Genomic DNA, 26,853 nt, shown 5'->3' on the forward strand with positions numbered 1-26,853 from the left:
AGTGTCGTTCCCCCCCCCCCCCCCCCCCCAAGTTGAGCCTGCTTTTTGCCCATGACCATAACTGGTGAGTGATCCCTCCCTGTCCTTGTCTTGACCTGTGAGCTTTTTGTTATATTTTCTCCTCCCCATCCCACCGGGGTGGAGGACTGAGTGAGCAGCCTCATGGTGCTTGGTTGCCAGCTGGGCTTAAACCATGACAGTGCTAAATAAATTGGGAATACAACAGCAGAGTAGTTGAAGAAGCTGAAGCCAGTACAGCCAGAAAATTTTGGTATGCCTGGCTGTTCATACTATTTTGTGCAGTGGACAGCAGCCCCTTTTCTCTACTTTCATATATAAAAATGGGCTATTTTTCTTGTGGATGATCACACTGTAGTAGTTCCTCCCTGAATGTTGTTCTGCTTCTGAAGTGATGAGTCAGCTTTTAGCACAAGCAAAGCAATGGAGTATTCTTTTCAGCGCTATGCTATGCAGATAAGCCTAATCCTTTCTCTAGGCTGAGAAAGCAGAAAAAGGCAATTATATGACTGTATTTTGCTGCTTTGTCACTTAATTTTGGCAGCGAGGTGAAATGAGGAGCTGCTTCCTGCCAGTTCTTTGACATTACTAGCAACTGGATCAGCATGGGTTAAAGTGTTTCTTTTTCCCTGCTTGCTCTTTTCCACTACTTTGGCCCATTAGAGATTAAGAATGCTGTCCTAACTGTCCAAAAGTGTAGCTGAAAACTAGAATAACCATCCCAAAAGAAACAAGCAAAAAATCTGACAGTGTTAACTGCCTTCCAGGGGAAGTCTGTTTGTGAGAGGAGGTTATAACATGTTTTTTGGCTCTGCTAGTATAGTACGAGCAGAACAGAGAATTAAAACAGCAGCTGTTCATTTTGTTGCCAAAAAAAATTTTCTTAATTTCCCTTGTGAAAACTTTCCTTCTGTGAAAGTAATCTACCTCTTTAAACTATCTTTTCATGCATACTAGTAGTAGTATGGTGCTGGATTAAAAATAGGAGGTGTATTGCTGAGTTTTTATGAGTGACCAACTTAAAACCCAAGTAAAACTTTATCATGTTTGTTTTACTGACCGGATTGAAAGATTCAGTGCCGATGGTTTATCTGTTTATGTAGGGTAGAGGAGTGTGTTTTGAAGAAGGGTAGATGGGTTTGAGAAGAAGAAAATTAAAGGAAAGGGATAGAAATGTGTATATTCTGGCAGAAGGAAAGAGTTCCAGACCAATTAGTGCTTCTAGCATAATTGGAAAGAGGGAAAAACATGTTGTAATAGAAATAAGTTGGGTTAAGCAGAATGAAAAATATATCAACAATGCAGTTGTTTGTGTTGGAACACAATAATAAAAGTTGAGACTATTCCCAAAACAAAGTTTGCTCAGCAGTTTTAAACTTACTGGCTGAGAAGCAGGAGTGATGCAGACATATTAGATGAGATTTACCCAGCCCTCTTAGGGTTTATTAAAATGTAGGTACAAGTAGATCAAAGGATATACAGCTTTATACCCCAATCTTTATCTTGTCATGGTGTATTTGTGCATCTGATCTTATGTCTTTCTGGTAGATGTAAGAGTAATGAAAATACAGCTGTTTAATATCTGGAAACAAGGTCCTCTGCAATAAGGCTTTGTGTGTTCAACAAATATGTTCACCATTGACTTTTCAATTGATTCAGTGATCATTAAGGTGAGTGGTGCAATGAATTATGACCTCTAGCTGCCTTTGAGCCAAGGGACAGTTTTACTTATTTAAGACTGATTTAACAGTAGTACCACTTTGACTTGCATTAGCTGTCCTACTAATAGAACAACGTATTTCTGAAAACTTAATTTAAAAGAAGTTCATAACACTGAGATAATCTTGCAACTATGAGTAAATTGGTTTTCACCAGATGGCTCTCTAACATCTGGTATGTTGGGGAACTTCTCCAATTGAAATTGCTTACTTATACCAGACTGCAGAGCTTCACGTGGTTTGAGTTTGGGCACTTAGTGCAGATGTGCCCCTAGTCAAGAGAGGCTCCTGTAGAGTGTAATTCAGAGCAATGCTTGGAATCTCTTTCTGGAGAGGCTTTGTGTTTTCTGACTATGTTTGGAGCCTAGGAAGACAGCCTTCTGAGGTGCTGCAAGTTTGTTTCATCCAAGCCAGCTTTCATTGTAATGATCCATGAGCACGGCAGGAGGGGGAAGTGGAAAAAATTCACCTTTTGAACATGTGAGGCTGTTGTAGTTGTGCATCTATTTCATGCATGCAAGACAGAATTTCATTTCTGTAGAAATGTTTATCACTTGCCTCCAGGGCAGCCCTTCTGTAGTTTTATCTTATAGTTTATGGCAGAGTTAAAACTTGACTAGCGTTTAATCTGTCAGGTTTTTTTAGCTCCAGTCTGTATTCCTTCAGAATTCATTTGATCCTGTTTTGCCTGCTTAGAACTAACCAGTGGTTTGGGGTACTAGTACAGGATGCCCGCAGTTACAGAATTTAAAGCTGCAGGTTTCAGTGTTTTCACCACAGTGATTTCTCTTTCTGAAAGGACATAAAATAGTCCTACATACATATACTCCCAATCCTAAACATGCTAGTGCAAGTTCATGAGTTGCGAGTGAAAGTTCAATGTTCTAAGATGAAGCTCCACCTTTGGAACTGTCCTTAAACGTCTTATTAGACCAACAGTGGCCTTAGCTCTGTCCTTCTATTAAATAATCCTGCACTATCTAGTGCCCCACAGAGCAGGCATCTCCATAATGACTTGTGATGACAAGACAGAACTGAAGATCCAGTAGCAGCAACTACATGAAGGCTAAAGGATATGATGGTATCTTAGAAATCTTAATCAAGTTGCTTTTTGTATTGCTTTGAATACTAAGGCAGATGTTTTTGTCTTTCTAGTAAAGCATAATAATGTGGAATGGGGTGGAGTAGGAGAACGAGCTGACTGTGTCAGATACCATTGTGTCAGTCATACTTCAGTGGGTCTGTTTTTGTGAGGTCTATTTTCAGTACAAATCTTTGTTTAAACAACAGAAGCATCTGAGTTGGCCCTGGCTCTCAAAATCTTGCATTCTTCCTGATGTCACTGATATACAACTGTGACTCATGAAACTGAGTATCGTTCTCTTTGGGATCTGTAATCACTGGTATCTGTGTACTTCTAAAGACTTGATTAATTTCAGCAAGAGCAACGTTGGATTCTGTCAAAAGCCTGTTAGCTATTAATACACATACAGAATGGTACTTAAAATGGAGAAGGTATGCTGGCTTCACTTGACCTCAGGAAGTTGATTTCCATCATTTCCAACTCTGCTAGAAAAGCTGCTAGCTTGAATCACAGACAAGGATAAGAGGATCTTGGGTACATCATCAGTTCTCTGCCCCTGCCCCTTACTAAGAAACCATCATTAAATGGTGCCAGCATTGGCTGAGTTAACTCCCCATTACTCTTTGTACAGATTGAGGCTGGAATGAGAAACTCCAGTTGTATCAGGAAAGCCTCTAATGACACTTCTGTTTCAGCATCTGGTGTTGCCTACTAACTGAAGAGTATTAGACCTGGTGAAAGATCTGGTTAATGGCCAGCATTCAGTGATCTGCAGAATGTACTGAAGATACTCTTTGTAAACTTTATTGGTCTGCTTTGGCTCTGGCCTCTTAACTATTGCTTCAATAGTCAAAACAGCTAAATCAAACCATATCTTAAGCAACTGGACTTCTTGTGGAAATTATACTCTTCCACGTTACTGTAACTCTGAAGAGGTAAATGCCAGGACTTGACTAAGGATGATTCTCTGATAATATGGATCTTAATTGTCAAGTTCACTCATGGCAACAAAGACAAATTAAAGGACGCTATTAAGAAAGGCTGTTTAGTAGCTGGTGTGGTCTTACAGCCCTGGGTGCAGCAGTTAGTAGTGTTGAGCGTGATGGTAATTGTCCATGAAGTATCAAAGTCCCAAACATAGGGTATCCTAAATCTTCAGAGAGTATGCTACCAATTGCCACCTATAGCTCTGAACTCAGAGACAACTGCAAATGCAGTAAAGTTAGTGATGGAACCAAGCCATGCAGTGCTGCCTTTCCTCTTTGTTACTGCAACTTGTTTTGTCCTGAGCAGAAGCTAAAGCATCACATAGATGGAAACCTGTGTTAAGAAGTCCTGAAAATATAATAATGACAAGTTTTCTCATCTCTAGCAATACACAGTTGTTTGTTTACTTGCTGTAATGTCGGACAGTATGACTAAGGACTGCACCAGACTGAGTCTTGTCAAATGATCTTTGAATTCTGCCTTATACTGTTCTGCTATAGTTAGTCTGTCTCATCATCAAACCAGTAAGTGTTGGCTTATTGCCTTTGGCTACCTTAACCCACCCCTTTGTTTATATGGTGCCTACTTCTTTCTCTGTACTTAAGGAAACTCTCGCAAGAGTCTGGCATGAAAATATCCTTGATGGTTCTTGTAAGGCATCAAAGATGTTCTCAAAGAATATGGTGGAACATCAATAGACATTTTCATTCCAAAGAAAAAAGACTGGTCTTCATCATAACCTAGGTAAGAGGAGGCCCAGTGTTTAATTTCTACCTTTGTATCTCTCCAAGATCAGACCTAATCTGTCTTGACTGACTGTTGTCTTTCAGCACTTACAGTCTGCCTGGCCCTCAGAAATTAAAGTGGGGTCGAATCATTACCGGTAATGATTCTTGAGAGTCCTCGTGGTAATAAAGTTCTTAATAAATTCTTAGTAGTTGAAATTACACATCTAAATCTGTATCTGGATGTCTGCCTGATCAAGGGAAAGTCTTGCTAGGAGAAAACAATGCCTATTTGGATCATATGCCTTTCTTGTCTCAGCTGGGACAACTTAAGATATAGAAGAGCTGTCTTGCTGGACAAAATTAATGAGCTGTAATTAATTTCTTAATATCAATGCTGATTTTCTGGAGGACAAGTTCCAAGTCTTTCAGGAATATATGAAAATTCTGGATTATTACCCCTGTAAGCACACATGTGCATGACACCCTTCACCTAAAGTTGCTAACAATTTTTAATGCTAGTTTACGCCACCATGCTTTGCTTTGTACTTGCAGTATGCAAAGAGCATGGTATTGGTGATTTGCTATGTTGTTTTGCTGTAGCAGTTGATTCTCAAAGCTGTCTGAATGTGCTTGTAAGACCCGGTTTGCTTCACTGGTCCCTTTTGCAGACTGCCAGTTGGTTCCTACCCATGCTACTTAAGATCAGCTCTTAGCCTGTGCTACAGAGGAAAAAAGATGGTTTTGAGTTGTTAGGAGCAGTAGTACATAGCATAACTTCGTCTACAACTTGGCTGGCTCTGTGCATGCACACAGGAAGAGATTTCTTGCATGGGCCCTGCTAGAATGGGAAAACGGTGATCCACCACTAACAAACTGACACACATTCTGCATATTCCTGCTGATTCGGCTTTCGTTCTTCCCCAGTTGTCTGAAAACTAGGCCAAGTATCTTTGCTGCCAAACAATTTCTCTTTTTAAGGTTGGGAATGTGAAAGATTGTCAATTCAATTCTCTACCTTTTTTTAAACCTCTTTATCTCATGCAGATCTTTTAAATCAACAGACCAGAATGAGAAGATTTACTGCCTTGGTAGATTAGCTGCATTTTTGGTGTAGGTGCTCTATATTTGTGTCTGAATTCTTTTTGTTAGACTGATCATCTGGCCACTGTTAGCTGTCCTGAGTGATCAAATCTATTTAAAGATGGAAAGGTATGTTAACTCTCTAACTGTAGGAAGTACGTTGCTTATTTGTGTTTCATATTGTGGTACCTAATACGAGTGCAGAAGAAATAGCACTTGCAGAAGAGAACTTGCACTCAAAGTGTTAAACAAGGCAATAACTGGTTGTAGATAAAGCTCACAAGCAAATGAGACCATGTTGATTAGCATGAGTAAAATGAATTTGCAGTGTCCTAGCAACCTGGCTTGTGTTCATAAAAGAGATTTTTAAGGAGGAAACTGAAAGGAATTCATATTTCACCTATTTACAATTGAAATCATTGAATCTGAGCAAATGTAAGAGGGAGAGTCAAGGTTTTTGGTTTGAAAATCTGACAGATGGGCTAGGGAGACTCCTAGAAGTTACAAGTGAGCCTGTTGATACTGACCAAGATAAGGAGAACTGAAACAGATGCTGGAGAGGTACATGATTCTTAAAATTAATTTTCACAATTTTGGGTTGCAGGATTATTATCCCAAGCAGTTATCACAAGGAAATGGGAGGGGAGCGGAGGATGTAACTAAGGAATCAAGGACTTGCAAGAAATCCAGCTCTTTCATTGTCCTTCTCTGTGGTCTATTGTCATGGTAATTTACCTTACTTAGCCTACATCTGACAAAAGAACAGGGTCATGGATACAAAAGTTCTGTGTAGGTACTAATTATTTTGTTAGAACTTAATACAAATCAAGGTAATTAGATTTAAATAACCTCTTGCTGGGAAAGTGTGTACAACCCAAGTGTGATATCTGCCTGTCTGTCCTGCTATTGAGCTCGTTCAGACAGAATATGATCTACCTTGAGCAACAAGTAAATCTGCTGTTCACATTGTGGTTATGGAAGGAGGCAAAAAAACCCCAAACCCTTTCTTGTTTCAAAGCTGTACTTTACCTTTACAACTTCACTGTGTATCTATATATTACTGCATTTAAATTTAAAATTAGATTTTATTATTCTGCCAGCTCTTTAGGCACAGTGGGTACATGCTAGAAGAAGAAAGTTATTCTAGGAGGCTTTTCATTCTTGCAATCAATGAGTGACTTGTTAGAAATTTCTCTTAGCAGTTCTTCATCTGCTAGAAAGAAGGGAAAAAGTTAAGCTTCCTACAAGAAGAGGCAGAAAGGAAGCCTTCTGTACCTTTGTTTCTTCTGGTGGCTCTGTTCTACACTGAAGTGCGGCTCTCAAAATACATGTGCTTTTGCTCAAATGAAGAGAATACCAACTCTAGGCCTCAAACTTCTCCTTCCCCTGCAATTGGGAAAATAGAGCATTCAGTAATATTAGAAAGGATTTTTGTAAAAGAAGCAAGAACGAAGAGCTTAACCATAAGTCTAGTTCATTCACAACTTGAGTTGGCCCACAAAAATCTTTAATGAAGTAGTATTTTGTGAATTCTGAAGCCTTGAAGAAAGGGTAGCTGATTTTTTTTTTTAATTGTCAGAGAACAGAGAGTTTGTTTAACTTCAATAAAAGTAAATGCAGTATTTTAACATTTAGATTTGTATTACTTATTATGCAGAAGGGTTCAAGTAACCCTTTTGGCTTTTATTTCACGGGAAGTCCCATTTTGATTATTGGAGGAAAGTATGAGAATGAAAGTAAGATGTTTTTTACTACCCCCCCCCCCCCCCCAAAAGCTGTGTTAGCTTGAGACTGATATTTGAGTCTTTTCATGAACTGCTAAAAATGGCCCTGAAGATGATTTTTATATGTACTGTAATTTTTGCAATGCTTTTGCCTTTTATAGGTTTTGTTATGATCCACAATTATTTGGCTGTGGGGTGGTTGTTTTGTTTGGGTTTTTTTGTTTTGGTTTTTTTTTGCATTGCACACACACATTACATAGAAAGGGAAAAAAAACCCTCTTGTTTTCTAAGAACCTGTGTCTGTAATGACATTAAAAACAGAGTAGCTCCATAATGATGGATTGGTGGCTTGATGCCTTCTGCTGTGAATTCATCGGACTAGTGGTAAGACAAATATTTTTTTCTTCATGGCCCTTTACAATGTGGCTGAAAATAATTTCAAAGGCTTATGGCTGTGTTAGTTATGGAGGTTTAGTGGCCTATTATATTATGTTGCTTGATGTTACATTGCTGGCGCAACTTGTGTGATCACTTTACATTAAGATAAAGAGGATAATGAGGTGCTGCTAAAACCGAGTGGATACTTCTGGCCTCTGGTTCACACTCATTTCACAGTGGTGTGACAGTACAGCTTTCTGAGTAAAGAGTAATATATGCCTTATACCAAAGCATTCTTGAGTTCTGCTGCAAGTTTTTTGAAAGTTCTTGTGTGTAGACTCCTTTACCACTGAAACATAGTAGAAACTTTGGCAGCTTAACTAAAAAACCAGTTTGATAATGATGGGGGAGGGAATCTATAACATAGTGCTGTATATGAAGTCTTGAATTGGACATGTTATTACTGATTATCAATTTTTTTTTTTAAATTGTGACTTTAAAAACAAAAAAATCTGTGTACCTAGAGCTTCTACTCCTACCACATTTACATGAAGGGTATATCCAGCCTGTGTGTGTATCTGGATTTAAAAAAAAAAGTCCTCTAAGCAGTTCAAGAAAAAAGATGCTATTACTGGCTTGCTGAGAGAGGATTAATTAGGAAATGTCTTCCCTTATCTGGATTTCTAGAAGTTACAGTGGTTCACTTCCTCTTAGCAGAGAATTATTATACAGAATGACACTAGGCACTATATTAAATAATTATGTTATTATCTGTTTGTTCTCTGGGGCTTGGTATTTTGGTTAAATTTGAAGTTATTTGCTAGACAGCTGTTCACTTGTGAGGCGAAGGGATCAGCTTGAAATAACTTGTAATGGAGTGTGGTATGTTTGAATAACTAAAAGTCAGGGAGAATCTTGAAATTCGGGAGATCTCCAGGAGGATCTTTTTTGCATAAATACTAGCTTCACTCTGCATACCTTTTATATTCCTTCCCTGCCTCCCCCCCCCCCCCCCCCTTTTCCCAGTACTGATACTCGAAAAGGTGGAAAATGGAGATCTGAGCAACAAGATATTGAAGATCACGGATTTCGGCTTGGCCAGGGAATGGCATAAAACTACCAAAATGAGCGCAGCTGGGACATATGCCTGGATGGCTCCTGAGGTCATCCGCTCCTCCATGTTCTCCAAAGGCAGCGATGTGTGGAGGTATTGATTTGGCATTAAGTGATTGGATACTGAAGAGTAACTAGACCTGCCAGGAAACCTCTTTTATGTTTAAGAATGAGTAATGGTGATCTGAATATTAGAATCCAAGTCTTAAGAAAACTTTATCCACCAGCTTTCCATCTGTCAGACTCTCAGACTACTTTGTATTAATTGTAAACTTTTTTTTCACTGTAGAAAGTGGTGGACCAGCTCCTGCATGCCTCTAAATTTTTGTTGTTCTGTAAACTTACATTCAGATTATCCTAAGATTCATAATCCTAATTCCCTCTGTTTTATCTAAAACAACCTTTTTGTGCTTACTTGGCTATTGGCTGACATAATCAAAGGCCATAAAACAATCTGTAAATTACTTAAAATTACTACTTTTTTACTGTTTTATCAACAGTAAGATCATTTTATGTTTTGGTAGTAATCTGTCACTGATCTATGTGTACACAAACACACTGTACCAAATCGAATTCCCTGTGCAGTTTCAGCCTGAATACAATGTTTTTCAGTTTCATAATAATCTTATTTCCACCCTTCTAGTCTTTCACATGAAATAATAAATCTCTTCTCTAGGTCCATCTGAGTATGTAATCCATAAGTAGTAATTTGCAAGTATATATTGTTTTTTCCATTCATGCACTGGGATTTTTGAGAATAGGAGCTGCTTTGGTGGGCAGGAGTGTAAGGGTCAGCCCGTAGACTTCTAGAAATTGAGTATGAATAAGACCATTAAGTGAATTGGTAAATCCAGAATTTAGTAAGTACCTCTAGGACTGTGACTTTTCTGGATGCTGTGTGACATAGATGTAGTACTGAACATATGAAACAGATGAAGTATATGGAATTTTGTTTTTCCTGTGGGGAGAGAGGTATTGAAATGTCAGGGTGACTTTGTCTTTACAGGAGTAAGATTCTGTCGCTGGCCAGTAATGCTCCCACACAAATGTGTGCGTGCTGTGAAATCTGTCAAGATAAAGAAATATCCCAGCTGGTAGAATTGTCTGGCTGTTATAGCAGAGACTTGGTGTGTGGATTGTCATTTTCCTTGTCCAGTTTTGCTGAATAGATAATGTATTGCCTTGTGATAAATCTGTGAACTTGTATTTTGCACACTAATGGTGTGGATAAAATTCTGACTCTAATTAAATGTGATAGCCTCTGTAGTTAATCTGAGATGAATTGAGCAAGAACCAGGCTTTTATTCTGAGTGAAGTCTGGCAGAAATTAAAACCTCAAGGCTGTGCACCTTTTCTGTGCACATGATGACAGTTCTGGTTTGTACACAGCTTGTCAAGCTCAAACCTCAATTTGCTCTTCTCTGAAACAGTGCCCGGAATGGCCTTTAAGGGTAACCTGGGGGAGAGGGAGAAGGGAAGGGGGAAACAGTTTCCCTGTGATTTACTAATCTAGGCACACTGTGAACAGATCAGTAGATGTTCTGTACCAGTATGACCTCATTTTTAAAAAGATAAGACTGAATAGGTCAGTTGGTGATTTTCATGAAGGTAGCTCAAGTAAGTGCCTCTCTACCTGGGCAAAAATACCAGTTCGGTTATTGACTTAGGGACTGTGAATCACTTGGGACTTAAGGATTGTAAATAAATTATTTGTTAGTTTTTCAGAAGACTGTATTTCTATTTTTAAGATTCCTTCATCACTTTCTCTTTTATAGTTACCAGTCTTCCCTTGAAAACAGGTTAAGTTCCTCTCAGTGCTCTTCCTTAAACAGAGGGTCATCACCATTAAGAGAGCTGTTATCCTGTTTCTTAATAAGCCTTCTCTCTCTGGTGGCCAAAACCCTGAGTCACAGTTAAAAAAGCTGAAAAGAACATGGTGTTTGAGGCATGTATGCAGAGGACAAATACTTGCCAGTGCGGTTGCTACTAGTGTGTCAGTGGTTGTAAGCACTGGGTTTTACAAAAACAGTCATGGACATGTGTAATAAATCCTGTCCCCACCCAAGGATGCAACTTGAAATTCTTAACAGGATGAACTTTTTTATCCTATTAGTCTTGCCCCTCCTCTTGTGCACTTCAACCTCTTGGTTAATCACTGGAGTCGAGGGAGCTTTTTGCCTGACAACTTTCCAGTTAGTCTGTGTGGCATCCACAAAATTGGCTGTGTCTGTCTCTAACATTCACAAACCCTTTTATTTCAACACCTTTTCTTTAAAGCTTATTAGAATAATACTGCTGGCTGAATTGTTGCCTAGCCTTTTAACAAGAATCTTGTTCTGCTTGTGTTCTTGCTGCACAAACAGGTGTAGATGATGCTTGCCAGGACTGAAATTTCCCGAGTCAGTCTTATCTCATCATAAATAACTGCTTCATGCAATTCCTTTCAAAACATATATTAAGCTCCATTTAAAAAACTTGATCTGTGGTGGGTTTTTTGTTTGGTTGGTTTTGGTTTTGTTTTTGGGGTTTTTTTTGTCCCACTCTAAAGGAGTGTTGGCAAAGAACTTACAAGGCTGAGGAATGCTCCCACATGCTGGTGTCTATCACCAGGGTCTGGGCCACTGTAAAGCGTGTTGATAATAACAGTATTTAGTATATCTTGCTAGTGAAAATTTGTTGCTATGATTTTTGCTGTGCTGCACCTGCAAGCTTTAGATATACAGCAGAAACCTTGTGCTTATATTGCACTGAGGACAAAGAAGCTACGGTTTTATTTAAATATGTCAGCTCCTGTAAATCTCTTTATGTGTTTGAGAGGGGAGTTGCGTATTTGCTTTGGATTTACAGGGGTGAAGCTGAAGCACAGATATTGCAGCTTATCCAGTGCTGTACAGCAAGCTAATGTTAGTAGGCATATAATTCAAATTTCCCTATCATTTTAACTGCTTAAATGTATTTCTTGTTTGCTGCACACTTCATTTTTGACTTGTGCTTCTTAAAAGACAATCATATTGTCAATATGATTGGTGTGCCTAATATAAAGCCACCATACAACCTTCATCTGAGTTGCCTGTGTTCCTCAATTTAGATGCTTTTAAGATGTATCTACTCTGAGACCAGTGAAATAATTAGGAATTTAATTTTCATTTAGGAGTGGAATACAAGAACTACCTGAAACCATCTGATTAGCAGATCAGGATGTTTCAGGCGTTCTGTGGTGGATGTAGGAACTTCAGTCATTAGAATATTTCATTTGAATCAAGTGTTGGTAAGCACTTCATCCACAACTGACTGCTTGCAGGCTTCTGTAGTCACCTGTGTGTAATGAAGCACTGGCAAGACATCAGTACCTGGCAGATAAGTGTTGACTAGTAATACTGGTAGAAGCTCATGTGGGAGAAATGTACACAACTGACTGTGAAATCAGCAGGAAATGTCATCTCTGGAACTTCCAGTCCGATAACATGCAAAATGCTGACTGTTAATAGCCATTAAAATGTAATGAAGTTTTCTTTCTCAACAAAAGTAATATTCTAGTATCTGTTGTTGCTGCAGTCTCCTTGTTGGGCTGATAGTTCCTTTGTTAAGGAAAGTGCTGAACCTAGGGAGGTGGATAAGAGGAACCTATGGTACAAATGTCTTTGAACAATAACAGTGAGAAGAAATTACTGTTTTTTTCTAAGTTCACAGACTTTAACAAGGGAGTGGCAAAATCACATGTGAAATCATGCAGACCTCCAGCTTCCCTCTCCCTGAAAATCCAGTGTGGAGGATTGAACCTGATGTTAAATGGCTTAAGGGATTACTGGATCACTGGGAGATGGTTAATTATTCATAAAAGTGTCAGTTGACTTGGTTACATGGTCTGTATCACATGATTCATTTTGCAATTAAAGTCCAAAAATTAATACTGGGTGCTGGAAAAATAAATGAACTTGATCAGTTTTTCTTCTTCCCTGTGGAGAATGAGGAGAGGCCCTTGATTCTTTCTTCCTAGACCTTTTTTGTATAAATCTCTTCTGTCTCTGGCTTTTTCCTTTGTAATTCTCAATCCCCTGCTTGAGAGTTAATGGAAAACACTCTGTTCAGCACCTGTCTTGCTGTTTAATCACTTGAGATGATTGTTGTTCAAATGACACAAAGCAGTGTTTCCCTAGTTCTGTGGAAGCTGTATTCTCAGCAATGAACTGTAAGTATGTGAGGAAGAGGTGGCATTCAGTTTTGTCAGAAACCAAGTGACCTTTCCTGCAGTATATACTTCTAGTGTCACATTAGAAGACACACCAATCTGTCCATTTTGTTTTAAAAACTACGCTGCAGAAGAAATGCTTTGAGGACATCAATAGTGCTTTCCTAACCATTCAATTAAGAGAAATATGTAATACATGCTTTATCCAGCACTAGTGGTAAAGTAATAACACAACTCTTTGGTAGTTTTTCCTACCTTTTGATATCAACACTCACATCCAAACTGAAGACTAACATGAATGATCAATCAGATTTAGATAAACCAAATATATATTCAGTCCAGGATTCATTTTCTTTGAGTGTCTTCTGAATCCTAGGAGGCCAAAAAGAAAATGGGAAATCCTTAAACTCCTGTTCATTTTTTTCAAGTGAGGCTCCTGAGACAGTAAGAAATTGAGAACCTTGATGGGAAGAAATAATTATAATTATCGTTATAATATTGAGAGTATGAATTGCATAGGAAAAATGCGAAAGATTGTATAGGTGAAAAAAAAATATTTTGCTTAATAAAGTAAACTAGCTGTGTTAGCAGCAAAGGTGGAATCTCTAGTGACTGAAATTCCATATCTGAATAGAAAAAGTAGTATTAAGACTGTCCAACTAAGGTGGCAGCAGTTACGATGGATGTTAAAGACTTGGCAGGGTGGGGGAGAGATTGCAAGAGTACAGGTTGTGATATAAAAATTTTGATTACTCCCAAATTGATAGGGCAATTGTTGCTTTGAAACAAGGAGAGATTAATCTTTTAGCTTCAGAAACGACTGTTTCATGGAGCAGCTGTTCAGGGAGCTTTTAAGCAGACAAGCAGTTTTTCATTTGGTCTTCAGGTGTGCTTAGGAGCCCTTCAAAAGTGGTCAAAATATATGTATGCTTAGATTCAATATCTTTGCAAGAGCAGTTAAGAAAAATTAGTCCATTACAGTAGTGTTTAATCTCAGAGAGATTAATGACAACACTGAGGAATTTTGTGTGAAAACAAAAGGGGAATGTGCAACGTGGATATCTTTTAAGGACACTAGGTTAAAGCTCAGAGCGAATGCATAAGAAAGACTTTAAATGAATGAAGAAGATGATGTAGAAAAGACTACCGGAAGACATCCTTCAAAAAGTTGAACCTCTATTCAAATGAGGGAAAATCAGGCATGGACTTAAGTGCTGGCAAGTTCAATGTAAAACACTCAAGGAGATTAAAAGGGTTTTGAGGAGAGTCTTGCGAAAAGCATGAAACCAGATAAATGGCTTTCAAATGCAGCACAGGTGAGAACCCTGCAGGAGAACTTACAGCCCAGAGGTAACCAAGATGTAAGAGTGCAAAGATAAGGCTATAGCAGAAAAACCTTAGTAAGTGACTTGTGTCTGCTAGAAAGGAGCAAAGAGAGGCTTTTTAAGCTGAAAATTTCTCTTTAAGGGAGCTGGTCTGGAGGACATCTCATACTGAAGCACTGTCCACAGAGGTGTTAAAACTGATTGATAAAATGAACAGTAACAAATTGCTGGGATTTACAGTAACACCCAAGATTTCTACAGGAATATGAGGGCGCCAGCTGAGTTAATAGCTGTGCTGTGTAATCTGTTGCTTAAAGCTGCCCTAATGCCACAAAAATGGAAGGCAGCAAGCATGATGACAGGTCTTATAAGAGCTTCCTAAGGATCAGTAAGTCTGATTTTTCAGTTCTACTAAATGGTAGAAAGAGCACTAAAGAGTAGGGAGGTGGTGGAGTATGAGCATGTCTGGGGAAGAGTCTGCTTTTGTAGAAGGAAGTCATATCTTGTGGAAAAAATGAAAATTCTTTAAGGAGTTACTGAGTACATGGGCAAGTGGTAAGATTGCTTATACCGCATTTGGATTTATAAAAACTTTCAACAAAATCTTTCGTCAAAAGCTTTTTTTGATGTGGGAAAAGAGGGCAAGTCTGTTTCCCATAGCTTAGTCAACTCTTAATTACTAAAGGAATAAATCAGTTTTCGTGGTGGGGAATTCTGTGTTCAACATAATCATAACTGATTTGAAAAAGCAATAAATGGTTAGGTAACATTTGTTGCTGATACCAGATTATTCAGGATAAGAAAAATTAATCTACTGCAGAGACCTGAGGAAAAGTTTTACTACACGGAATGATAAAATAGATGAAATAGTAATAAATACAAAGTAGTACCCATGGAAGAATTTCACATGTACAATGATGGGCTCTAGATTTTACTATTATGATTCAGTAAAAAGATATTGGAGTTAGTGTGGGTAACCTAGCTCATTTTGTAAGGAGTCAGAAAGGCAAGTAGCAAATTAAAATTTAATAGGAAAGAAATAAAGATAACGGGGAAATACTGTGCCTCTCCTCATATCTTTAAAACTTTATGTGATTTTGGTCATTTCAGCAGAAAATGTCAAGGTCAATGAAAGATATGAAATGATTTCTGTTCAGGACAGTAACTAGATTAGGATTTAGCTAGATTAGGATTTGAGGGGCTGGAAAGAAGATGATTTAGGCAGGATGTAGTGGGAGCCTGTGAAATCATGGATGGCATGGAAGGAGCTAACAGGGAACATATGTTCACTCTTCCTTGTATTGAAAGAACTACAGGGAAGCAAATGAAATTACCAAGTGACGAGCTCAAAACAAACACACACAAGAATTTTTTGGCAATGCATGATTAAATTTGTGGAGCTCACTACCACAGACCATAGTGCACGGTAAATGGGTTCAGAAGAGAATAAGACAGAACAATGGAAGAAAAAAACCTGTCAGGTCACTAAGTATGAAGAAGCTGTCTCTGGCTCAGGTTTTCTAGAAGCAGAGAGAATATTCTGAGGATATGTTGTTTGTTGTATGCCTGGAGGGAGAACAGTCCTGGAACTACTGCCATAACTTCAGAGTTAATTATTTTATAGAACATCTTAAAACCAACTTAATTCCAAAGATGTATTTTTCACTTATTTTTAAAAATCACAACCCTTCACATTTTTGAGAGTTTCACTGGGTTCTGGTTTGAACTTTACTAAATTAGTTAGAAGATTTATATTAATGTTTTTCAGATTGTTCCCAGTTTACAGAGGGAAAATGATCTTTGGCTAAAAGGTGAAAATGGGATCTTACTTCAGTCATATTTTAAAAAAGCAGGTGAAGTAAGGCACTTCACCGGCTTGACAGCCATGATGAGCCTGTCCAGAAAACTGTAACTTCTTCAGTGTACCAGGCTCACCCTGATAGGTTCAGGTACTTTCTTGTTGCTTAACAAAGAATGTGTTAAAGTCAAACACCTATTCTCGTTTCTGTTTTCTTCCTGGTAGTTACGGCGTGCTGCTTTGGGAACTGCTAACAGGAGAAGTACCATTCCGAGGAATTGATGGTCTTGCCGTAGCATATGGTGTTGCCATGAATAAACTTGCCCTTCCAATCCCTTCCACGTGTCCAGAGCCTTTTGCCAAACTCATGGAAGGTAAGCCAGCTGTGGTGTGAGTATGGTTTATGCTGTTTCTAGAGTGCTGTTGAGCATTGCTTCCTTGTGTTGGTTTTGATTCCTAAGAGCACAGATTTCTCAAGTGGCTTTATTCAATGGTGCAAGTTATTATGGGAGCTAGGCTTGGCTGTTAGTGTGCTGTGACAGTTACTCTATGACAAGAGTAGTATGTGAAAGAAGTTTCCCTGCCGCTATTTGTCAACTGGCTTTATAGGAAAATGGGAGTTATTGCTGTCATCATCTAGCTGCTTGTGTTCTAGTAGTGAAGACTCACCAACACCAAAACTTCACCTATTTTGATCTAGTTTGAAGTCTTCAACTTGTTTTGAAATTCATAGCTTGAACATCTTGCTAGGCAGTGGCAGATTGATTTGGAATGAAACTTCATCCTACTGACATTTCAGGGAGAGGGCTTAAATGTGGCTTTGACATTTGAAAACAGCCCAAATTTTCAGTCAGAATGATGTGATTTTTCTGCTTTGTGTGTGCAGTTAGTTCATGCCCAAGGTGGGCTATATATGGATGAAAGAAATTTGGGAGTTTGTCATCAGAGCTGCTGTGGTTATTAAAAATGATTCCATGAGGTAGCTGTTGGGGTGTACCTATGTGACCTGCTCTGCTGGCTATTGCAACTACTTACATACCTCCTGAGCTTCAGTTGTTCCTTCCTCCCTCCTTCCTTCCCTCTCTCGCAGTAGTACCTTTAGGGTTTTTTTCAGTGCCCCTATTCCCAAGGATTTCCAGGTGTTTATATGTAATAAACATTTTTACACCTATCTGGCAGAAAGAAAAACTGAGGTAAAGAGAAATCAAACGTGTTTTATAGTCTTAGTGAGCAAAGAATGAGTCTGAATGTAGAACTGTGATTCTGTGGCCTCTGGTGGTGTTTTTAGCCCCAAGAAAGGGACTTGATTCATGCAAGAAAATGTTTCTGATGGATTACTCTGTTTTTAGAGTACTTTTGCATTTCTCTGGTCTTTTCTATAGGTTACAGGCTTCAGTTAAGTTAAAGTAGAAAAATTCACGTATTGCTGTGCTAAAAAATAAATATACTACTGGATAGTAAACAGCAGCAGAATTGCAGGTACAGTAGCTTGGAAGCAGTTAAAGCAAGAAACTGCATCTGAAAGAGTTAATGGAACTACCAGCTCAGTGTTGTGCCAGGGGAGTTTATTTTGACATGGCTCCCTAAAACAAGGACCCTGGATTTCTTAAATATAACTGAGGTATCTGCTGCTGGGGTTAAAAATAAGGCCCTCTACTGGGAAAGTCAGGTAGAGGCATATGGCCTGCGCTTGAACCCAGCAGCACAGGGGTGAGCACCCACATGGCTTTGGAACGCTTGGCTTCTCCATGTGCAGGGGGAAGAAGAGAACAAGAAAACAATTACTTTCTGCTCCTTCACCAAAACTGTTTTTCAAATAGGCTGTTTCCCGTCTCGGGTGAACTCTTGTTCCCCTAATGCTGCTTTTACTTTTGAATTACTGCCCTGGTGGTCTTCACTGAGACAACAAAGCTGAACTTTCCCTCTTCACAGAAAAGACTTGTATGTTACAACTGTCCTCATTAGTGCAAATAATGGCAGATCTAGGCCTGGGAAAAGAAAAGCCATGGGCCACCTGCATAGTTACCCTGTTCACTCATTCATGCATTTGGCTGGCTGCAGTATTTTGTTTTACTTTGGGTCATGTTTGCTTTGCCATGCTTCAAACCTGGGGTAAGGAGGCAGGGTTTATGGCACTGACAGTCCAGCTGTATCACCCGTTGCTACTAATTGGTCAGCAGCAGGGGACCTTCAGAGCACTCTTTAACATCCTCAGTCCTCTATTTTGATAAGAGAAGCAATTTGAAATCCATAAACACAAATGTGTTCCAGCTTATGCTTCTTGGAACCTGGTCAGATGCTTAAATACCAGCATCTTGATACTAGCAGTTTTGAAACCAAAGCTCCCAAATGCAAAATCTCAGTAACGCTAAAATCAAAAGACCTGCAACACCAAGCCTCAGCAGCTGCACAGATTTTGTGAAGAGTTACTTATTTTTAATTAATTACAGCTGCTCCTTGGTGTATTTCAATCCACAAAACTGATGAATTAATGTCTTTCAGGACATCACCAACATTTTTTTAAGAATGTTTATTTTTTTTTTTTCAACTGTAAGGTCTAGGAAGCTTTAGAACATTTTTGTAACTTGCCTTGTGCCACAGTAATGTGTGTCTTGAATCCAGCGGCCGTTTAGAGCAACGATAGTATGAGTGTATCAAGAAAGACCAATGTGTTAGTTTCTTCCATTCATGCACAAAAGCTGTATTCCCTAGAAATATACTTGAATGCTAAGTTTTTCTGTTTGGTTCATCTCAAACTTTGGCATGGGGGAGTCTAGCAGTACTAAAGAGAATAAGGATGCTTGTTGAACAAGAACCTGTGTAAGTGCCAGTACGGGACAATATAGAGTGAGAAAGTGATGTTTTCTGCAAGAGTAGAAATAAGGGTCAAGTAAGACGGAGGACTGAACAAGTAAGAATTTCTATTCAAGTGTTAATTCACACATTTTGACTTAATGGCTTCTTAAAAACATGTTCTTAATGATTTCATAGCTTGAGATGTTACTTCATGCCATTTTTCTATTTACGTTTGTTTTCAGTGTTCAATTCCAATCACTGTAAAATGAGTACCTTTTTGTACTATTGCTAGTTTAATTGCCTCATGTGGTAAGATGCGTACCTTAAATTCTGCGTTTTTAGAACTCTGCAATTGGATAAGTCATTGCATTAGATTGTAAATGAAAAAGCTTGTTTATCTGTGGTTTCTCTTAAAAGCAAAAGAAAAAAACCTGATCAAACAATTTTCTCTCAAATAAAAAAGAATCCTTAAAAATAAGAAAACTCCAAATGCACTATTTGATGTCATTATTTACTTGAACCTCCTGTTTTCACTCAAGTTATGCCCAGTCTGCTTTGCAGGAGGGATTTTCAGCTCTGTGGAAGAGATTCATAATGACTCAGTTTAGCATTAGAGTTTGACATTAGAAAGAACTCTGATAGATACCCTTCTGCAGTATGGCTGTTAAGTCTGCAGTGTAAGTGTGATAAAAGAACTGTTGGCGAGAGTCTTGCATAGTATCTCCACTCTGTGAGCACATACAACTTAAAGCAAAATATTTAAGTAAATTATTGATGATTTTTAATATATGCCTGAAAATGTAACCTTCTGTAAAATTAGTAAACCTCTTTTTTACTTGGCATATTATTTATGAGAACCTAGAGACCAGGTAGTTCAAGATCTTAAGTGATGTTGGATATTGTATAAGCATGAAAGCATGAATTTCATACTTGACTTATGATCAGACAATAGTCAATGCAAGTGGGAAATGGGAAAGATGGGGTAACACAGATAGTGTGCATGCCACTCTTAGCCACTGGGGATCAGTAAAGTACTACTCATCCTCTCAAACCTCCATGCTAAGAGATGCTTAACAGTTGCTTGTCTTTGTCCTATTCTAGATTGCTGGAACCCTGACCCACACTCACGACCTTCCTTTGCCAGTATCCTAGACCATCTCACCGCCATAGAAGAGTCTGGTTTCTTTGAAATGCCCAAAGATTCCTTCCACTCCTTGCAGGAAGACTGGAAACAAGAGATCCAAGAGATGTTTGATCAGCTCAGAGCCAAAGAAAAGGTAAGTAGAGAAAAACACTCCATGCTCATGCTCTCTGGATTTATAATTTTCCCATTTTGTAATTCAAAGAGGGATCATCGTTTATGGCATCCCAGAGCTAATTTTGTCTATGCTTTACTGGAGCTTGTAATAAGTCCCTGAATCAATGGCAGGTTATGATGCACACAAGGGCAGAATCGTGAGTAAAATAAATATCTGCATCCTGAGCTGCTACTCTTTCTAATATTGTAGTGAGCTTTCATTATACACTGTGCAAACTGCTATGAAGAATTGTCTTCATTGTTTAGTGCGTCTGATAACTATTTCACTGTTAGCATCTTAATTGAGAAGCCCAATGATAACTGTTAACAGTAAAAGTAGGAGGGGTAGTTTCAGCATATATACTCTAGCAAACATTGCAGCTTTGGTTCTGTCAGGTTTGTGTTTTCCAGGTTTTGAGCACAGCTAAAGTGGATAGACTGTAATAAACAGGAGTGCTACCAGGGGAGTGGTCCAATAACTGTTATAATTGAAGTCCATCTGGGTAAACAGCAGGAAACAAAAATGCTAGCAGGAATAAAAGGAATTGTGACTGTCAGCCTCAAAGAGTAGAAGTGAAAAAGCTGAAGTTTTCTTCAAGCATGCTTGCAGAAAGCACAGCCTGCTGCATCTATGTTAAGGTCCTTATAGAGACTGTCTTTACAGTCGTTGGTATGAAATACTACAGTGGAATCACTGAAGTAATAATATTTTTCTAAGTACATGGTCTCTTGCCTAAAAATAAATTCATAATAAGTAGCCAACTTGATTTGGACTTGGAAGTTGGGTGTAGGAGGTGGAGAAAAAGAAAAGGGGACCTTGGGACAGGGGAGAGAAGTCCTACAACAGTACCTAAAACATTTCTATTCACGTATAGTAGCTTTGGGGAAAAATAAAAGAGCTAGTAGGCATTTCCCTGCTGCTGTTGCATAGCATGCAACATAGCATGTTCACATGGCATAACAGTGTTGGAACAGTTTTTGAAAACCAGAAACTTCAACAGACAAACAGAAGACCAAACAGTAGTAGCTAGACTGTGCTCAGGTTGAGTACTGTATTTCTGTGTAGTAATGGAGAAAGAGAATTTTATATCCTATTCACCTCATGAGTAAAATGTACCAAACCTCCACAGTAATGGGAGAGGTAACAACAACATTAAAAAAAAATTAAAAAAATAAACTAATGTCTATCTGATAATTCATCTAAAGTTTAACTTGAATTCTTCAGTTTTTACCTTCTGCAGTGGAATTAGCCAGCTGGAGATAATTATTCTGAGTGCTGAATTCTTTTGTCCTTGTGGTGAGAAGACATTTTGAGATCTCAAGGACAATTTCAGTTGATTCATTTTGTCAAAAAGGGAAAGATTGAGAAGTTTGCCTTACGCATCTTTATGCATAAGGAGCAGCCATGCTTGGTGGAAAATGATGGGAATGACCTCCTGATGATGTTTTCTTCATTCATTTTTATGTTAGAGCTGTTTTTTGCTGTTTTATGATGCATGAGATGGCAAGGTTATTTTTAAACAGTTTAAGTCAATGCTGAGGTTAACGTAAGTACTTACGGAACAGGCAAGCAAGGATTAATTCTTTTCAGTGTTATGAATAAATCTTCCAAAATGGGTTCCCATGTGCATGGTACTCTCCAGTGGCTCTCGTAAACATGTTCATGTCAGATACGCAGCATATTTTCTCATGATGCTGAATTTAGGATTCAGTGCCTTTTCACAGAATTACAGAATGATTGAAGTTGGAGGGACCTCTGGAGGTCATGTGGTCCAACTCCCCTGCTCAAGCTGGGCCACCTAGAGCTAGTTGCCCAGGACCTTATCCAGCGGGCTTTTGACTCCACATCTCTGGGCAACCTGTGCCAGTGCTCAGTGACACTCGCAGTAAAAAACGTGTTCAGAGGGAACCTCTGGTGTTTCAGCGTGTGCCTATTGCCTCTTGTCCTGTCACTGGGCATCACTGAGAAGAGCCAGGCTCTATCTTTGTTGCATCCTTCCTTCAGGTTTTTATATAGACTGGTAAGATCCCCTTTCTCCCCACCCAAGCCTTCTCTTTGCTAGGATAAACAGTCCCATCTTTCTCAGCCCTTCCTCACAGGAGAGATGCTCCAGACTCTTAATCATCTTCATGGCCCTTTGTTGGACCAGTATGTCCATGTCTGTCTTGTACTGGAGAGCCCAGAACTGGACGCAGGATTCCAGGTGTGGCCTCCCAAGTGCTGATGTCCAAATTTTAATAGAGATATGAAGGGCCTTGAATGGCAAGCATAGAAGTTACTGATGATTGTTAAAGGTTTTGGCTTTCAGCTGAGCCTTTAAATAGGGGCTGTGAGCACAAGTCATTGCTGCTGTACCTTCAGAATAGGTAATGTTAGGCTTAACCCACAGGCCACAAGGTAGCCTTTCATTTCTCCTTTCTTATCTCCCTGCAGGAGCTGCGCACATGGGAAGAAGAGCTGACCCGTGCTGCTGTTGAACAGAAGAACCATGAGGAGTTGCTACGAAGGCGGGAACAGGAGCTGGCAGAACGTGAGATTGACATCCTGGAAAGGGAGCTCAACATCATCATCCACCAGCTGTGTCAGGAGAAGCCTCGGGTGAAGAAACGCATGGGGAAGTTCAAGAGGAGTCGGCTCAAGTTAAAAGATGGCAATCATATCAGCCTGCCTTCAGGTTGGTGACATGTTAGGCTGTGTCAGGTGAAATGGGAGGAACAGGTGAACCTGTAGCTTTTGTAGCAACTTTCTGCTGATACTTAAGCTTTAGTATTGGATGCACTTTGGGAAAAACATGCCTCTTTGGGATCAAGCAACTAAATTTGATGCTCTTGTGGCTAGCATTCCCCAAGGTTCCAAGTATGAAGGCCAGAAGTAAATTTGAGATGTTACATGTTTGTTAGTCAATGGGTATATATGGTTCACAGTGAAAATGTTGATGTTGCAGTTTAACACACTAATACTCAAAATGATGATCAGTTTAATAAAGGATGTACATAAAAAATGATGGAGGTTCTTGCTCTGGGAATATTTTACATAATGCTGCAGCAGAAACCATAGTCTACTGGATTTCTTGGTGCAGGAATCTAAAAATTACCAAAATACATTGCTAGCTGTGAGACTACAGTCCTACATTGCTAGTTCATATGTGAACTCCTATTACACACAAGTTAACTCTAATACCACCCTTCTGGAAGAAATGTTAAGTATTGGTGAGGTGTCAGGGAAGTCACTCCTAAGAGTGAAGATAGTAATTTTCAGAAATACTGAATCCTTAGCACTTCTGCTGTGGATTCTGTGTGGAGAATCAAATTTGTAAAAGAACAGAAGTGTGGATTTTGTAAATCACCTAAGGCTCATCATTACCTCAAGGTTGATGGCTTACACTATATTCTTTGTTTTCTGAGAGAGATTGGCTGTTTAGAAGAACAATGATGATAAAATGTGTGTGTTAACTATGCCTTTCTTTAGGACTGTAAACACCTGTTGCTGGTGGTTTTGCTTAGCTTAAGAAACTGAGAGATAAGGTGAAAGGAATTTATACAGGGATATACTTTAGCATAAATGTGAGCCAACACATGGGCATCTATGTGTGTATATGTATGTATCTCACACATACACTAAGAAGATATATATTCATGAGTGTGAGCACACATCTTTGTTCTGAAGTAACTGCATGTACGACAGGGTGATACCAATTAGCTGTAAAACTTCATTTCTACATAGATCCTGTAAATTGCAGTCTTTGAAAGTTACCATAAATTATTATTTCTTTTTTCTTATATTAAAAAAAAACAAAACTGTGTCTTTCTGCTTTTGTTTTGATTTTTTTCTTTTTCTTTTGGCAAACAGATTTCCAGCATAAATTCACTGTGCAGGCTTCTCCAACGATGGATAAAAGGAAAAGCTTGATCAGTAGCTGCTCCAGTCCTCCTGCAAGTCCTACCATTATTCCCAGACTCAGGGCCATACAGTGTAAGGAGCTCAATGTAGTATTGAATTTGGGAAATGTGCAGTCTGTCAGCGTGGTAAGATGCCAAGATTCCATATCTAGGACAGGACTGTAAAAAAAATGTTCCTAAAATGTTTGCTTTGTGCCCTGCATGTATACATTTAGAGAGAAAACAAGCTGTGTTGGTGATGAGGGGGAGTATTACCTTCTCTGGAGCCCAAACCTTACTTAGCAATATTTCAAGATCTTGGGTGTTTGATTGTATAGAAAATACATTCCTTAGGTGTACAGGTTAATTTTTAAAACTACTAATTTGCAGAATATATCTGTGAAACATTATTGAGGTAGATTAAGTTACCATTGGAAGGAAAGAAAAACAAGGGTGGGCACTTGTCATGAAAACAGTGTTCCCATAACAAAACAGAATTAGGCAGACAAGCATGTATTAGAAGTATGAAAGGGATGTTAATTAATGTGTGGTGGTTGTATTGGATGTCATGACACTTGTGTGTCTGGTATCAAACTGGTGATTCTAAAAGAGAAACCAGTGATGGAATAAAGCTGTAAAGCCTATCTGTACTAATTTTGAAGGGATCTGGTTGTTAGATCGGTGTTGATAAATGGTCAGAATTATGGGAAAGAAGCCTGAATGGATGTTTTAATTACTATTCCTGTTCCAGCCTGTGTTTTGTTCTTTATGTTGCTGTGGAACCAATTCTTTAATTTGTATATCTGTTTTTTCTTTCTCATTTTCCACTATTCTTCCCACTTGTGAAGTGGCTCCTGCTGAAAGCAGTAAAACATGGGGACGAAGCTCAGTCCTTCCAAAGGAGGAAGGGGAGGAAGAAGAGAAGAGAGGCCAGAAGAAAAAGGGACGCACTTGGGGACCAAGCTCACTTTGTCACAAGGAGCTAGGTGCAGGAGAAGATGGGTAAGAGAGGGCCTGGCACCAAACTGGTTTCCAGGTTCTAAAACTGGTTATGAGCTGGCTCACAGGAGATTTGCCTATCCTGTTGCAAATGCTTTTATACTTCCAAACTTATTTGCTGTACCAGAGATATCAGAGGTTCAGAACAGATTACAGAACTGCATTGCATTCAGTCCCTTGCTAGAGGTCCAGCACTGACTGATGCTTTCACTGTCTGCTATTATTGTTACATCTATTTGTAAGCAGTAGAACTTAGCTGTGCAAAACTGTTTGTCTAGTAGCTTTTCTTTATTTTCAGGCTCAACTTTCCGTAGTTTCATATCACATCTGAAACTACTTGTCTTTTACAATTCTCAGCTATGCTTTTTCTTGTCTTAAATGCCATTATTTAAAAAGTATCTGGTAGAGCCAGGCAAATATCTTCTCTTCAGGCTTTTGAAAAGGACACATACCTTGAGTGAATACATTCTGAAAGTGATTTTTGCAGAGATACAGGTTGTACCTCTGTTTCTATAGATTCTTGTTCCGTGGCTTCTTTTTCTGTCTATGAATTATTTATACCAGGACTCCAATGGATCACTGCCAAAATGCTGCTTTAAACATAGGAGTATTTTGATCTTCGAAGAGGTTTGAATGCCTTGCGATTTTTAGTGGCATTTGAAGCTTTTTTCCCCTGCTAAATGGATACTTTGCCTCTTGCCATATTTTTTAGTAGGGGAAAATAAAATAACTGGTTATAATTTATCTTTAATATTATGTGCCTAGGTGTGAAATTCCTGGAAAACAGATGTTTACATAATGTATCACTGTTGCAGCCCTCTGCAAGAACACCTGGATCTAAGTGTTCTAATGCCATTAAAATATGTTCTCCCTCAGAGGCAGTCTTGACAGGTTAACAGGGCAATGTGGAGGAAGCTTCTTCAACTGTTGCCTATGCTTTACCTATTCTCTAGATGAAGTATAGCATTCTACAGAATTGAAACAGATGTCACACTTTACAATCATTAATTATATAGAAGGGCAGGAGATCACTGAAGCAGGTAGAAAAACACTTCTACCTTGAAATCATGTTGTTAGAATTCTGGGAATAAAGCTCTTCAGTCTTCTGTTTGCTACTGTGCAGTCTGAAGCGGTTGCTCTTAAAACTATCCTGTTCTCTCTACAACTGAGATGTTCTGTAGTATTCATCACCTTTTCCAGAGAGACAATACAGCTGTGGCATTTTGCAGAGTAACTGAAACACAGTAGTGTTGCTGAGAGGGCAGTATGGTTAACATACAATGAACTACTGCTTCTTATTGAGATCATGCCAGACTGCAGACTTTAAAGGAAGCAGAGTTGCAGTAAACATTTGTGACTCAAAAGATAGAGTGCTTGCTATTTTTAGTATTTAAGTCTAATTTTAGAGGGTAGGGGAATAAAAATTGGGGTAAAGTGAAGAGCTAAACGTAAGATAGAAGAGTCCAGTTCAAGTCGTCTTCGTGTCACTGTTCTGGTAGCAGCAGTGCTGCTATTCCAGCTGCTTACATGATGCTGTGATCAAGGGAACTTGTATCTCCATCTTTTTTATCACTTTTCCTCTGTTCTTCACAGGACGTAAGAGGTAATTCCAAATTTATGCAAGAATTACACTGTGGGAATTGCAGTGAAATTTGCTAGCATGAGTAAACTGACCTATAATTAACATCAAGTAAAGGCAATCATGAAAAGATTATACAGTGATTATTCATCCTTCTGCAT

General features: G+C 38.9%; 1 protein-coding gene across 1 annotated transcript in view; it reads left to right on the plus strand.

Moving 5' to 3' along the window:
• Window positions 1-26,853, plus strand: part of MAP3K9 (mitogen-activated protein kinase kinase kinase 9) — a 48,652-nt gene that overhangs the window by 14,892 nt on the left and 6,907 nt on the right. Inside the window, exons 2-7 of the mRNA XM_010574137.1 lie at window positions 8,744-8,924; window positions 16,368-16,516; window positions 20,040-20,215; window positions 22,670-22,910; window positions 24,086-24,208; window positions 24,963-25,116. Coding sequence (XP_010572439.1) covers window positions 8,744-8,924; window positions 16,368-16,516; window positions 20,040-20,215; window positions 22,670-22,910; window positions 24,086-24,208; window positions 24,963-25,116 — 1,024 coding nt within the window. The remainder of the gene's footprint in view (window positions 1-8,743; window positions 8,925-16,367; window positions 16,517-20,039; window positions 20,216-22,669; window positions 22,911-24,085; window positions 24,209-24,962; window positions 25,117-26,853) is intronic.

The sequence above is a fragment of the Haliaeetus leucocephalus genome, unplaced genomic scaffold, assembly GCF_000737465.1.
Source record: "Haliaeetus leucocephalus isolate CR32 unplaced genomic scaffold, Haliaeetus_leucocephalus-4.0 Scaffold417, whole genome shotgun sequence".
Lineage (NCBI taxonomy): Eukaryota > Metazoa > Chordata > Aves > Accipitriformes > Accipitridae > Haliaeetus > Haliaeetus leucocephalus.